The 16,273-nt window shown below is 41.6% G+C and overlaps 1 protein-coding gene across 1 annotated transcript in view; it reads right to left on the bottom strand.

Moving 5' to 3' along the window:
* Positions 1-16,273, bottom strand: part of LOC129624655 (ATP-binding cassette sub-family C member 4-like) — a 171,805-nt gene that overhangs the window by 132,383 nt on the left and 23,149 nt on the right. Inside the window, exons 4-8 of the mRNA XM_055542815.1 lie at positions 15,609-15,833; positions 11,705-11,794; positions 10,207-10,370; positions 7,209-7,334; positions 5,470-5,719 (exon numbers count right to left, since the gene is read on the bottom strand). Coding sequence (XP_055398790.1) covers positions 5,470-5,719; positions 7,209-7,334; positions 10,207-10,370; positions 11,705-11,794; positions 15,609-15,833 — 855 coding nt within the window. The remainder of the gene's footprint in view (positions 1-5,469; positions 5,720-7,208; positions 7,335-10,206; positions 10,371-11,704; positions 11,795-15,608; positions 15,834-16,273) is intronic.

Genomic DNA, 16,273 nt, shown 5'->3' with positions numbered 1-16,273 from the left:
AGGGATTGGGGGCAGGAGGAGAAGGGGACAACAGAAGATGAGATGGCTGGATGGCATCACCGACTCGATGGACATGAATGAAAATGCTTGTGCAGGAAAAGAAAGACAGGATCCTTGCATTTCTCTCAAACACTAGCTGGCAGGAGACTTGATCCTCTCATTTCCTCCTCCTTTCATCTAGGCTCACAGAGAATCTAACACTGGGCAAAGCTACTTCTGCCCACACCAAACCCCTGTCCAGCAGGAGGCAAGATGAACAGACAGTGGTCTGAGAACTTCTCTGCAGGCTCTCAACCACTGCAGCCTGAGTCCTCTCTCTACACCACCTCTCCCATCATTAGCCACGTAGCAGCTCTCATCTGTTCTCCCAAAGCTCATCTCTTTCCCAATTCTTCTTTCCTCTGAAAACAACATAATTTCAGAAACTCACTCACTAATTAATCATTTCAAATACTGATACTTTTCTTTTTCTGATTCCTTCCTGAGTTCTCCTCCAAACCACCAAACTGACCCCAAACACACCACTCCTTCCTGATCTCTCTACAGCACCTCCAAGAATGTCCACCACAATTAACACCTCCCAATGATAGACCAGCACCTAAGTCCACACTCCCCAGGTGACCTCTACTTGGACACTCTGAGTTCTGACCCCATCCTTCCTTCTGGCCCATCTCAAATACTAACCTTACTGGGAACCATCTCAGTACCTCCCCAGCTGGCACTACCCTCCCTACCTCTGAATCCCCAGAGGAATATTAAGTCACATAGAGGAGAGACACTATGTCATTTATGCACTTATGCAGTCCCAACCCAAGCTAAGACTGAGTCTTGCATAATCAGACTGTATGGTTGTTCAAATCAGTCCAACCACTGTAGCATGGCTACAGCCTTACATAGTTAAAGCTGACACAGCAACAAGAGAAATGTTATGAGGCAGGCTGGGACCCAGGGCCCTGTATGGGAGCACTTGCACCTGGACAAACATCTCCTTGAGCAACAAAATACAAAGAAATCGTAAGGGACTAACTGCACACATGCAAAGGCAATTACGAACAGTAAGATACAAAAACACCACAAGCCAACTGCCATTTCTGAGCTGCTGGGATCAAAAGCAGGGAACTGTGTATGATCTTGGCACATGGCACCTACAAGATGGTGGGCAGACCACATAAGTCACCCCTCTGGCTCAAACCATCAAACCTCCCCTACCCACACTTAAGGAACGAGCCTGCTGTTCTCAAAGAGTCAACAGGGCATCAGTTTTTTATTTTTTTTTAATTATACAAATATTGTTTTATTTTATTTTTTATTTATTTATTTTTAAATAAATTTATTTATTTTAATTGGAGGTTAATTACTTTACAATATTGTATTGGTTTCATACTTTGTGATGCAGCATAAGCCTCAAAACACCTTGCTTGAATTTCTCATCTGGAATATATCAATTTTTATTGATTAAAAAGACCAAGGGCCATGGAGAGCAATGTATATGTTATATATCTGGTCCACACAGAATCAGATACAATTTCAGCGTAAGTGTGTAACCAAGACATCAACACTCAATGTGTGTATTTTAGAACAGAAATTCCCACTTTCAAAGAAAAAAAGCAGTCCAGGTTCGATGCACGATACTGGATGCTTGGGGCTGGTGCACTGGGACAACCCAGAGGGATGGTGTGGGGAGGGAGGAGGGAGGAGGGTTCAGGATGGGGAACACATGTATACCTGTGGCGGATTCATTTTGATATTTGGCAAAACTAATACAATTATGTAAAGTTTAAAAAATAAAATTTAAAATAATAAATAAATAAAAGAAAAAAAGCACCTGAAGTGATGGCTGGATTTTTCTCCAGGACCCACTCTGATGAAAAGCTGAAATTAAATGGCCATTAGAGCCATGAAGTGCAGACCCAGAACAGGTTATGCAGAAAAGTATCCACATCAGAACTTCAGCCAAAAAGACTGACTTCCTAGTGGTGGTAATGGAAAACCTAAAGCTGCTCTGTGAATAAGATAACCTCAGAGACACATTTTACCGGATGCAAAAGTCACTGAAAAGTTTTAGTGCTTTGAAGTTAAAATCTTTCACAATCCTATGGGAATCATTCAGTGCCAAGAACATGGGTCCCCCTTCATCGTTTAGAGAAAAATAGACAGGCATGGTGGGAATCACACATTTGAAAGGATGAGGGCAGCTAGAGAGAGGCTTAGACACGAAGTAAAAGAAGAACAGGAACAAAAATGCAGAGATCAGAAATCAACAATAAGACATCTTTGGTGGAAAGAATCCAGTTTTAAACACAGAGAACTAAGTGAATCTGAGGCCACACTTCCTGTGCAGGGAACAGGGACTTCTCAGCAAATTCTTCCCCTCCCAGACCAGAGAGGAATCCAAGTCACCCCAGGACTGTGCACCATTACTGCCTAGACGTTCCAGTCAGCACAGGAGATGCAATTTGTTTGCATCTCCTGCTTTTAGACATTTGAATCGTCCTGCAGCTATCACTGCATGGCAAAGGCCTGTGTTGCTGCTATTAATATTACTACTGCTAAATGAGCACGGATCTTCAGTTCAGTTCAGGTACTCAGTTGTGTCCGACTTTTTGCGAACTCATGGACTGCAACATGCCAGGTCTCCCTGTCCATCAACAACTCCCAGAGTTTAGCTAAACTCATGTCCATTGAGTCGGTGATGCCATCCAACCATCTCATCCTCTGTCATTCCCTTCTCCTCCCGTCTTCAGTCTTTCCCAGCATCAGGGTCTTTTCAAATGAGTCATCTCTTCACATCCGGTTGTCAAAGTATTGGAGTTTCAGCTTCAACATCAGTCCTTCCAATGAACACCCAGAACTGATCTCCATTAGGATGGACTGGTTGGATCCACTTGCTGTACAAGGGACTTACAAGAGTCTTCTCCAACACTACAGTTCAAATGAATCTATTCTTCAGTGCTCAACTTTCTTTATAGTCCAACTCTCACATGCATACATGACTACTGGAAAAACCATAGCCTTGACTAGATGGACCTTTGTTGGCAAAGTAATGTCTGCTTTCTAATATTTTGCTAGGTTGGTCAAACCTTTCCTTTCAAGAAGTAAGCATCTTTTAATTTCATGACTGCAGTCACCCTCTGCAGTGATTTTGTAGCCCCCCCCCAAAAAAAAAAATAAAGTCTGCCACTGTTTCCAGTGTATCTCTATCTATTTGCCATGAAGTGATGGGACCAGATGCCATGATCTTAGTTTTCTGAATGTTGAGCTATAAGTCAACTTTCTCACTCTCCTCTTTCACTTTCATCAAGAGGCTCTTTAGTTCCTCTTCACTTTCTGCCATAAGGGTGGTTTCATCTGCATATCTGAGGTTATTGATATTTCTCCCTGCAATCTTGATTTCAGCTTGTGTTTCATCCAGCCCAACGTTTCTCATGAGATACTCTGCATGTAAGTTAAATAAGCAAGGTGACAATATACAGCCTTGATGTACTCCTTTTCCTATTTGGAACCAGTCTGTTGTTCCATAATTAGTTCTAACTGTTGCTTCCTAACCTGCATCAGATCAGATCAGATCAGTCGCTCAATCGTGTCTGACTCTTTGAGACCCCACGAATCGCAGCACGCCAGGCCTCCCTGTCCATCACTAACTCCCGGAGTTCACTCACACTCACGTCCATCGAGTCAGTGATGCCATCCAGCCATCTCATCCTCTGTCGTCCCCTTCTCTTCCTGCCCCCAATCCCTCCCAGCATCAGAGTCTTTTCCAATGAGTCAACTCTTCGCATGAGGTGGCCAAAGTACTGGAGTTTCAGCTTCAGCATCATCCCTTCCAAAGAAATCCCAGGGCCGATCTCCTTCAGAATGGACTGGTTGGATCTCCTTGCAGTCCAAGGGACTCTCAAGAGGCTTCTCCAACACCACAGTTCAAAAGCATCAATTCTTCCGCACTCAGCCTTCTTCACAGTCCAACTCTCACATCCATACATGACCACAGGAAAAACCATAGTCTTGACTAGATGAACCTTTGTTGGCAAAGTGATGTCTCTGCTTTTGAATATGCTATCTAGGTTGGTCATAACTTTCCTTCCAAGGAGTAAGCGTCTTTTAATTTCATGGCTGCAGTCACCATCTGCAGTGATTTTGGAGCCCCCAAAAATAAAGTCTGACACTGTTTCCACTGTTTCCCCATCTATTTCCCATGAAGTGATGGGACCAGATGCCATGATCTTCGTTTTCTGAATGTTGAGCTTTAAGCCAACTTTTTCACTCTCCTCTTTCACTTTCATCAAGAGGCTTTTTAGTTCCTCTTCACTTTCTGCCATAAGGGTGGTGTCATCTGCATATCTGAGGTTATTGATATTTCTCTCGGCAATCTTGATTCCAGCTTGTGTTTCTTCCAGTCCAGCGTTTCTCATGATGTACTCTGCATATAAGTTAAATAAACAGGGTGACGATATACAGCCTTGATGTACTCCTTTTCCTATTTGGAACCAGTCTGTTGTTCCATGTCCCGTTCTAACTGTTGCTTCCTGACCTGCATACAAATTTCTCAAGAGGTAGGTCAGATGGTCTGGTATTCCCATCTCATTCAGAATTTTCCACAATTTATTGTTATCCACACAGTCAAAGGCTTTGGCATAGTCAGTAAAGCAGAAATAGATGTTTTTCTGGAACTCTCTTGCTTTTTCAATGATCCAGAGGATGTTGGCAATTTGATTGCTGGTTCCTCTGCCTTTTCTAAAACCAGCATGAACATCTGGAATTTCATGGTTTACGTATTGCTGAAGCCTGGCTTGGAGAATTTTGAGCATTACTTTACTAGCATGTGAGATGAGTGCAATTGTGCGGTAGTTTGAGCATTTTTTGGCATTTCCTTTCTTTGGGATTGGAATGAAACCTGAGCTTTTCCAGGCCTCTGGCCACTGCTGAGTTTTCCAAATTTGCTGACATATTGAATTCAGCACTTTCACAGCATTATATTTTAGGATATGAAATAGCTCAACTAGAATTCCATCACCTCCACTAGCTTTGTTCATAGTGATGCTTCCTAAGGACCAGTTGACTTCACATTCCAGAATGTCTGGCTCTAGGTGAGTGATCACCCCATCGTGATTATCTGGGTCATGAAGATCTTTTTTTGTAGAGTTCTTCTGTGTATTCTTGCCACCTCTTCTTAGCATCTTCTGCTTCTGTTAGGTCCATACCATTTCTGTTCTTTATTGAGTCCATCTTTGCATGAAATGTTCCCTTGTTATCTCTAATTTTCTTGAACAAATCTCTAGTCTTTCCCATTCATGGATCTTATGATACTTTTAACACACTAAGAAAAGACGGAAGTACATACACTTTGAAAGACTGCCAGCTTGGCACTGAAAGAGTTACATCTCACCTAACTGGCACACAGTGACACTACATAAAAGGAGGTATTTTAGGTAAAATCCAGCTATAACTTTAAAAAGTTATTTTTCACTAAACCTTGATTCTTTGGATGCTGACAACGGCCTCTGACACCTTCTCGATGGCCATGGGGAAGTAGAGGGTGCTCGAGAACCGCAGAGCCTCAAACAGCGTCACCACCACAAACACCTGGCTGGCTGTGATCAGGTTGTCAAGGAGCTCATTGGTGATGAAGGTGACAAAAATCATGATTTTGCTCACAGCGAAAAATATTGCCATATTCATGCCCCGAAGGTAGGAACGTCTCAGAATCTTGGAAATTTCCTTCCTAGAAAAGAAAGTAGGATATAGGATTTAAAAGAAGCATCAACATACAAGACATGAATTCAGTGCCCCACATGAGTGGCCCTTTTCTAGGGAGTAGACACAGATTAAAATAAACTATCCCTCACATCATGGAGACATTAGCATAGTGCACACCCAGGAGTCTGCCCCAACACCAGGACCACAGATTTCATCATCACTTCACTCTTTTAAGAAAGGGGAGGATTAAATCACACTTTCAAACATTCTGGGTCAATCAGACGGGATTCAACATTCATTCAACAAGCATTCATAATCACAAGTCCTGTGCTGGGCTCCCCACAGAAAGACACAACCTGTCCCCTCCAGGGGCTCATGAACCTGTGGGGGAAGAGAATTAGCAACCACAAAATTGGGAGACAATAGACAGAGATGGTCAGCACAGCTCCCATGGGAGCTCAGAGCAGAGGCATGTAACCCAGAGCAGTGGAGTCAGGGCAAGTCACACACACGTGGACCCTGAGAAGATGAGTTAGAGTTGGTCAGGCTTGGAGGAGGCCAAAGAAGAAGGAACATGGGAGTGTATTCCCAGCAGCGGGGCAGGGGGGCGGTCCCCAGAAAGGTGCAAAGTCAGAGGTGACAAGGTGGGGTCAGAGAAATGCTCATAAGATATTTAAATAAAAGATGGAAAAATAGTCTACAAACATGAAGCAAAACGAAAGGAACAGTGTTTTCATAGCTCCTTTTGAAATGAATAATAGTGATTCATGAACTTGTTAGTGATAAAGAATCCACCTGCAATGCAGAAACACAGGTTCAGTCCCTCGGTCAGGAATATCCTCTGGAGAAGGAAATGGCAACCTCTCCGGTATTCCTGCCTGGGAAATTCCATGGACAGAGGAGCCTGGTGAGCTACAGTCCATGGGGTCACAAAAGAGTGGGATATGACTGACTAATCACAACAACGAAGAATAAAGAGAGATGGGAGGGAGGTTCAAAAGGGAAGGGATATTTGTATACCTATGGCTGATTCATGTTGAGGTTTGACAGAAAACAGCAAAATTCTGTAAGGCAATTATCCTTCAATAAAAAATAAATTAATTAAAAAAATAGTGATTCATATAGTTTGGCTCAATATAGGTACACCAATCTCTATAATCTCCTCATTTATGGGCCATCAACATAAATTACAATCTTAATTTGAATGTCATTGTCTCGAATACTATCTTAAAGACATTGATTATTGAGATTTGAGGTTTTCAGAACTACTTAGAATTTCATTTCTATACAACTAAGAAGCATATGTATTTTTTCCTTTGAGAATATGGTAAATGGAAGAGCAGGTTAAATGATGTCTCCACCATTCTCCTTAACCTTCCTGTAACACATGGATGATGCAGTGAATAGTAAGTATTGGTGAACTTAAATACTTCTTTGGTAAGACATCTAAAGCATCCAGTAAATAGGAAATAAAGAATGAAAATATGGAGTGACATCTATATATATAAACTTACCTTCTCAGTCTGGTAATAAGGTCTATAAATGACTTTTCCCAAGCATTCACTTTTATTGTTCTGATGCCAGTTATGACTTCGCTCATGGTCTTGATCCTGTCGTCTGTGAGAGCTGAGGTCTTACTCCTGAGGAGACAGATGTGACAGATGAGCTTTAGTGACCACAGCCCGACTTTCCTTAGCAACAGCAGTAGTGGGCATGGGGGCGGGGGTGGCAGGTGGTGGCCAGGAAGCAAATAGTTCTCTACAGCTTTTTTGCACTTAGAACACAGGCAGATTCTACTCAAAGTACAAACGGAGAAGAAGGCTTCAATTAAGAAGTCAACCATTCATCTCATTTCGAGAAGTAACTTGGAGAATGTGCAGCTTTGGCTAGGGAAGACCTGAAATGAGTCAGATACAAACCATCTATCTGCTCAAGGAGGTCACAGGTAGGGAAGGCAGAAAAACATGCAGGAAGACAATGTGTAATGAAAAAGGAGAGAAGTTCTGGGGAGCAGAAAAGATGGGACTTGTTAATTCCCAACAAGAAGAGCTTCAGCGGCTTGGTAGCACTGGAACAGGGCCTCGAAGGATAAGGAACATCTCTCCACAGCAAAGACAGGAAAGGAAATTCCAAATAAAGAAAGACACCAAGCACAGACCTGCACACACACAAGAACTCAGTGAACTTCAAGCAGCACAACATCTCCATCACCTGAAAACCAACCACCTCCAACTCTCTGGGACCTGCTTCAGGTCTAACTCAGCAGAAGAAGGCTCTTCACCACCAGCCACTTTTCTATCACATGTGCTGCTGTGAATGTGGGGCTTCATAAAGACACAATGGAGATCAGCCCTTGGGGTGCTTATAACTTAATGGAAACATGAACATAAATACCTGAAAAGGCTCCAACACAAGCATAACAAAAATATATGCAGTGAAAAATGGGCCTACAAGATTATTACTATTTAACAATATTTAAATAACTTGGACATGGGCAAATTCTGCTGAAGGACACTACTTATTCAGATACGGTGCCAAGAGGAGCTAGCGAATGCTTTCACTGTTCCTGTTTCAAGACGGGCCTTCAGCATAAGGTTGGAGGCTCCACTGGCTGAGTCTGAAGGGTCTACAACCCACACAAAGAAGAGACTAGAGAAGGTGTTGGTCTTGTTTTTGAATAAAAGCAACCGTGATGTTACCAATTCAGATCAGATAAGATCAGATCAGTCGCTCAGTCATGTCCGATTCTTTGCGACCCTATGAATTGCAGCACTCCAGGCCTCCCTGTCCATCACCAACTCCCAGAGTTCACTCAGACTCACATCCATCGAGTCAGTGATGCCATCCAGCCATCTCATCCTGTCGTCCCCTTCTCCTCCTGCCCCCAATCCCTCCCAGCGTCAGAGTGTTTTCCAATGAGTCAACTCTTCGCATGAGGTAGCCAAAGTACTGGAGTTTCAGCTTTAGCATCATTCCTTCCAAAGAAATCCCAGGGCTGATCTCCTTTAGAATGGACTGGTTGGATCTCCTTGCAGTCCAAGGGACTCTCAAGAATCTTCTCCAACACCACAGTTCAAAAGCATCAATTCTTCAGCACTCAGCCTTCTTCACAGCCCAACTCTCACATCCATACATGACCACAGAGTACCAATTACATATTATCAATTTTTTAAATCTTTTTATTGAAGGATAATTGCCTTACAGAATTTTGTTGTTTTCTATCAAATCTCAACATGAATCAGCCATAGGTATACATATATCCCCTCCCTTTTGAACTTGCCTCTCATCTCCCTCCCCATCCTACCCCTCTAGATTGATCTAGAGCCCCTGTTTAAGTTTCTTAGCTATAGAGCAAATTCCTGTTGGCTATCTATTTTACACATGGTACTGTAGGTTTCCATGTTACTCTCTCCATATATCTCACCCTCTTCTCCCCTCTCCCCATGACCACGAGTCTATTCTCTATGTCTATTTCTCCACTGCTGCCCTGTAGGTAAATTTTTCAGTACCATTTTTCTAGATTCCATGTATATGCATTAGAATATGATATTTATCTTTCTCTTTCTGACTTACTTTACTCTGTATAACAGGTTCTACATTCATCTACCTTATTAGAACTGACTCAAAGGCATTCCTTTTCATGGCTGAGTAATATTCCATTGTGTATATGTACCACAATTTCATTTTCCATTCATTTGTTGATGGACATCTAGGTCACTTCCATGTTGTACTTTTGTAAATAGTGCTGCAATGAACAATGGGATACATGTGTCTTTTTCAATTTTGGTTTCCTCAGGGTATATGTCTAGTAGTGGGATTGCTGGGTCAGAACAACATACACAAAGATAAACTCAAAATGGATTAAAGACCTAAATGTAAGATCAGAAACTATAGAACTCTTAGAGGAAAACATAGGCCCAACACTCGATGACATAAATCTAAGCAAGTTCTTCTCTGACTCACCTCCTAGAGTAATGGAAATAAAAACAAAAGTAAACAAGAGGGACCTGATTAAACTTAAAAGCTTTTGCACAGCAAAGGAAACTATAAGCAAGGTGAAAAGACAACCCTCAAAATGGGAGAAAGTAATAGCAAATGAAACAGCAGACAAAGGATTAATTTCCAAAATATACAAGCAGTTCATATAACTCAATACCAGAAACACAAACAACCCAGTCAAAAAGTGGGAAAAGACCTAAACAGACATTTCTCCAAGGAAGACATACAGATGGCTAACAAACACATGAGAAGATGCTCAATAGCGCTCATTATTAGAGAAATGTAAATCAAAACTACAATGAGATATCACCTCACACCAGTCAGAATGGCCATCATCAAGAAGTCTACAAACAATAAATGCTGGAGAGGGTGTGGGGAAAAGGGAATGCTCTTGTACTGTTGGTGGGAATGTAAATTGATATAGCCACTATGGAAGATGGTATGGAGATTCCTTAAAAAAACTAGGAATAAAACCTATATATTATCAATTTTTAAAACCAGTGTTTCTCTTACCAGAATGATGAAAACAATGTCCCAAAGCAGCTTTGCAAAAGCAGAAGAATAATGAGAACTGCCATCCCAGCAAGACATGATATTCCTATTTCCATCCAGAGCAGGGCAGTCACTGCCATAGCCTGCAGTGGCCCCACCCACAGATAGTGCAAGAACATCATTACCTTAAAGAGAGAAAGACAAAGCCTTCTTACAATGGTATAAAAACCAATAAGGATACAGTGTGGAAACAATATGCTCTGAAGGAACAAAAGGAAACTAAACAGAAATTATCTCAGTGGGCTTTAAACCTGCTAAAGCAGAAATCAAAGTGTCTACCCCAGATGACATATTTCAGGGGCAGCACATCTCCTGGGACGTCCCAGGAGAATCAGACCAGCAGCACTGAAGGAAGATGTGGATTTTGTCCACAACACAGATAAGCTCAGTTCAGTTCAGTTCAGTTCAGTTCAATCACTCAGTCGTGTCCAACTCTTTGCGACCCCATGAATCACAGCACGCCAGGCCTCTATGTCCATCACCAATTCCCGGAGTTCACCCAGACTCACGTCCATCGAGTCAGTGATGCCATCCAGCCATCTCATCCTCTGTCGTGCCCTTCTCCTCCTGCCTTCAATCTTTCCCAGCATCAGAGTCTTTTCCAATGAGTCAACTCTTCACATGAGGTGGCCAAAGTACTGGAGTTTCAGCTTTAGCATCATTCCTTCTAAAGAAATCCCAGGGCTTCCCCAAATGATCTCTGTCCTAGAATTTAGCCCCCAACTCCTCTGGGGAACCGTGGCATCCCAGGAAAGCCTATCTTATGGTACCTACCACTCTCTCCAGTAATTACTGGTATATTTACCTCCTTGATAGGCTGTGGCTTATACATGGAAGAAACTAAGCTTTGTTGAACTCTGGAAGTGAGTAGGGGCCTTACTTCATGTTTGATGAATGAATACTTGAAAGGGAAGTATCTGGTGCAACACAGATCTGACCAATAGCTACAATGCCCTGGGTCATGTCATCTATGCATAAGGTCAATGGAAGAAAGACTGTGAAGGTGACAGCAGAGGGTAGGTTGTCTTTGGCTGGGAACCACTTACTTGGCATTGTTCCTCACAGGCTTTCTACGCAGCAGACATTGAATAGGGCACAGGGGAAAGAACAATCCCTCCCACCAGGCCTTCATCAACTAGAGGAGGAGGAAGACTGTCCAGCGACACCCACACCACGTGCCAAGGAGGGCCATGCCAGGAGGACCCCTAGGGACACTACCAAAGCTGGGCAAGAACACTGCTGCCCATCTATTATTAGAAAAACAAAATTCTCATTTACATAACAATACATATAATTACATCTAAGTTGCACACAGAGAAATGAAAGTTGGATAAATAGAACCTTCATCTTACATCCTCAATGGAATCCTGGCCAACACCAAACCCTGGCACCTGGCATCCCAATAAGCTGGACCCAGTGAGAACAGGACATGGAAGAGGATCCCTCAGGGGCAGCTCACCTGGTCAAATCTGCTCACATCGTTGGACAGCAAGTTGACTATCTGGCCTGTGGTGGTCTTCCCCATGGCCGAGCTACTTAGGCGAAGTGCCTGAAATGAGAGAGGGAGACAGAGAACTGGATTCCTAAGGTGATACCAAGTCATCTTAGAACATAACACAATGGAGCATGTGTTCCTGGGGTCTTGAGTGGTGTCAGCAGAAGCAGAATGACCCCTGAAAGCGGGGCTGTAGGGACCCTTCTTCAGCCTTTAACTTAGTGTGGTGGCAGCCCCGCCAGCAAGGACGGCAAAGGGAGGAAGAGGAGGTAGAAGCAAAATCCACCCCCTGTTTCAGTGAACGTGGACCTGTCTGAAGGGTAAAGGGTGTAGGTTTACACTTAAGAGCCAACTAAATAATTTTGAGCCAAATTAGATGAGAGCAGAGAGGGTAATTTAAAGAAGGAAATTTGGAGACTTGGACTCTAAATCTGGACTCAATCATTAATTCTCTAGGTGATAATATTTAAACACTTTGGGCTTAGTGTTTTCATTCTGAAATGAATGAGTATAATGTTCAAAACACTGTTCTTGTGAGGAAACTGTGGTCTTAATGCCAATCTGCTGACTTTATGAAAACTACAACCCGTGTTGCCAAATCCCTTTATTTAGTAAGAAAAATGGCCCTAGAGATCTGAGAAAACTGAAAAGACACCAGGAGCTGCTTCAACAGACCACCAACTGGAGCCACCAATCCAAACACAATGTCATACTTTATAAAAATGTTTCGTTTACTTCTCAAGTTAAAGAAGAAAACCAAAGATCAAGTGAGAATGTAAAATAATATAACCACAATGGAAGAGAATATGGAAGTTGCTCAAAAATTAAACATGAAATTATCATAAAATACAACAATTATACTAAGGGTATACTCAAAAAAACTAAAAACACAAACTTGAACAGACAATTTTTACACTCATATTCACAGCAGCTATGTCCACAATACCTAAAAGGTGGAAACAACTGTCCATTGACAGATGAGCAAATACACAGAATGTTGTATAGACCTATAATGGAATATTACTCAGCCTTAAAAAGGAATTAAATTCTGACACCTGCCACAACATGGATGAACCTTGATGACATCGTGCTACAGAACATAAGCCTCACACAAAATGACAAACGCCGTATGATTCCACTTACACGAGGTACTAAGGTAGTCAAATTCACATAGAGAAGAAGTGGAACGGCGCTGGGTGAGGGGAGAGGAGTCGGGGAGTTAGTGTTTAATGGGAGCAGAGGTTCAGCTTGGGAAAAACAAAACGTTCCAGAGATGAATAACGGTGATGGCCACACAATGAGAATGTACCTAATGACACTAAATGCTGCACTGAAAAGGAGTGAAAATGGTAAACTTTATGTGTGTATATTTCACCACAATAAGAAAAGATCAGTAATCAAAAGCCAGAAGTAACTTTACCAAATCTGTGACAATGTATTAATAAATAAATGACAGGTCATTTTCATATATACCTTCCACAGAATCATTCAAAATTCCTCTGAAAAGAGCACGAAAATGCTGAATGGGCCATGTTAGGAGAGGCAGATGTGCAGCCATAGAGATCCCCTGGAGACCTGCCCCAACCTGGGATCCACGGTGTAGACAAACTACAGCTACGAGCTTAGCAGCCGCTCCATTTCTAACACTTGACCTGATTTCTTCCCAGGACCAGGGATTAGAAGATGGGGCCCAAGACGAACCACGAATGTTCAGAGGGGCTTTTCAGAGCTGCTCTGTCGTACCAGTTTTTGGGTCCTAAGGAATCAGTCCACCTGTAAACTGAAAGAAGTGTCTTGTTTCTGTAACAGGAGGAGTCTAGATGCAAGGCTGTGCCAAGGAAATTTGTCTTTCCAATGATTTTGGAATTTTAGATTATGTCAATGGTGTAATCCCCACAATTTCTGACTTCATATAGGAACCATCTTTTGGGTATAATTAAGCCAGCAAATGACATCTTGGGAGATGTTTACATTCACATAAGCCAATGTGCCAGGTCAGATCACATTTCCAAAAAGCAAGATTTCAAAGTGTTAGAGGGAAGAGGAAGAAAAACAAGTGGACAATGGCTCATCTGTGCAGCAAAGAGTGAGCTTTGAATACACCATCACCTCACACCTAACTTAAAGCTTTCACAATGCAGTTCTGGTAAAAATTTTGTAATTATTATGAGAGTTACAGAGAAGGAAATGGCAACTCAATCCAGTATTCTTGCCTGAAGAAACCCATGGACAGAGAAGCCTGGCAGGCTATGGTCTGTGGGGTCACAAAACAAAGGGTGGGACACAACTGAGCAACTATCATTCATATGAGAGTTAAGCATGATCTGAAAAGACAAACATTTAGCCAATTGGTGGGGAAATCTGAGTATCCATCTCCTAAATGGTTAAAGATGCAACAGAATAACAAAGATGATGATAAATGACAATGAAGACCCCTGACTGGAATGTGCAGGCACCACTGCAATTTCCTCATCACCCAGAAGGAAACCAACTCAGATGCTGCTACCAAACAAGACAGTGAGATGCCAGGTCTCCAGGTTCATACAGTCCCGAGATGTACAAGACTCTGCTAAAGGAGAGATGAGATGACATCTCACTTTCTGCTGATAGAAGTATCCCAAAGTAATGGAAGTTCTAGATAAGCAGCAATCAGGTAAAAGAAGCAATATTTTCAATTTAAGCTGTTCAATTTTATCTTTCAATGAGGACTATATTAATGAAAATTATATATGTTTAAGGTTACCACATGTAGCTTTTATAGAAATATACATTGGGAAATGAGTACTATAGTAAAGCCACTTCAAGTATCTACTACCTAATATAATTGTCTTATTTTACATGTGTGGTGAGAATACTTAAGATCTACTCTCTAAGAAATTTTCAACACTATAATACAGTCAAATAAGGATTTTTTTTTTTTTTCAAGCAACAGTATGGCAAAGAGTTATACAGGATCAAGTTTATACAGAGCCCTTCAGCTCTTGACACCAATATATCTGTGGCAATACCTTTGTAAAGACATCTGAAATCCTTATTCCTGTTATACTAGTTTAGGGTAAACTATGGAATAATTTCGTGGCATTCCTCAATATAAAATCACTGAACACATTAAATCAGTTCTTATTAAAAGTGCTATGATGAATACTAAAGATAAATAGCTTAAATGAAGAGCAACAAATTCTCTCTAGAATGAATGAAACAATGTTAAATTTCAAGTTTTATCTCAAATACCCTACTATTTTCTCTGAAACAATTAACAACAATCACATCTATATAATATAGTGAGTGAGTCTATATTTGGCATGAATTCTTTATATTTTTCTCTAACACAATTATATTGAATATAATTAGATGGGTCTTTTAAAATTATAATCATTCCCTTTCTCAAATACATTCTCTGCTTCGAGATATAGTTTTATAGATCCAATCTGTGAAGTTCACTTTTAAATAAATATTTGATATAAATTAAGATTTTAATGAACAACAACAAAAAATTTCCATAAACAACACTATGAGATTTAGGTATGAAGACATTCAAAATATGCTTGATAATATTGATACTTATTTTTAAATATTAATGTAACATTTTAAAAATATAATTTAATATTATTTAATATTACAAATTTAGTGGGTATTATGCAACACCCTATGGCTAAAAGTTATCAACAGCAGCCCTCACTTGATTTCAAAGAAAACCTTTCATTATTAGTAAAGTTTGCTTCAACAAACTTGGCTTGATGCAAAAGCAAGCTTCTCTAAGAAGGTGTAAACAATCTCAGTTAGGAAATTTTTAGTTTACAGAGAACTTTCCCTAAATGTTGCTGATCCCTCAACGGAGGTACACACCGTGGTACCGAGCGACACTCACCTTGCGGTAGATCATGTGGCACACGGCTACTCTCAGCCTCATCCCCACACGCTGCATGTGGTAGAAGTACAAGTGGTGCAGAACGGCCCACACGAGCACGCAGGTGCTCAGCCCTGCCGCGTAGCCGTAGGCTTCGTGCAAAGCAGGAGAATCATTGGGATCATAGTTTTCAACATAACTAATCATTTTCCCCAAAAATATGGGTTGAACTACTCTGGTGCCTTCCTAAAAGAAAAGAAAAAAGCCTTAATTAGAAATGTCAGTTTTTCTTAACACAAGATTTACTTTTAGCATAGCATGTTAGAAATACATTTTGACAAAATGCTATCAGTTCAGCTCAGTTCAGTTGTTCAGTTCTGTCCGACTCTTTGCGACCCCATGAATCGCAGCACACCAGGCCTCCCTGTCCATCACCAACTCCTGGAGTTCACCCAGACTCACGTCCATCGAGTCAGTGATGCCATCCAGCCATCTCATCCTCTGGCGTCCCTTTCTCCTCCTGCCCCCAATCCCTCCCAGCATCAGAGTCTTTTCCAATGAGTCAACTCTTCACATGAGGTGGCCAAAGTACTGGAGTTTCAGCTTCAGCATCATCCCTTCCAAAGAAATCCCAGGGCTGATCTCCTTCAGAATGGACTGGTTGGATCTCCTTGCAGTCCAAGGGA

Source organism: Bubalus kerabau, chromosome 12, assembly GCF_029407905.1.
Source record: "Bubalus kerabau isolate K-KA32 ecotype Philippines breed swamp buffalo chromosome 12, PCC_UOA_SB_1v2, whole genome shotgun sequence".
NCBI lineage: Eukaryota > Metazoa > Chordata > Mammalia > Artiodactyla > Bovidae > Bubalus > Bubalus kerabau.
Note: the sequence above shows the minus strand (reverse complement) of the source record. Positions and strands in the feature narration are given on the sequence as shown.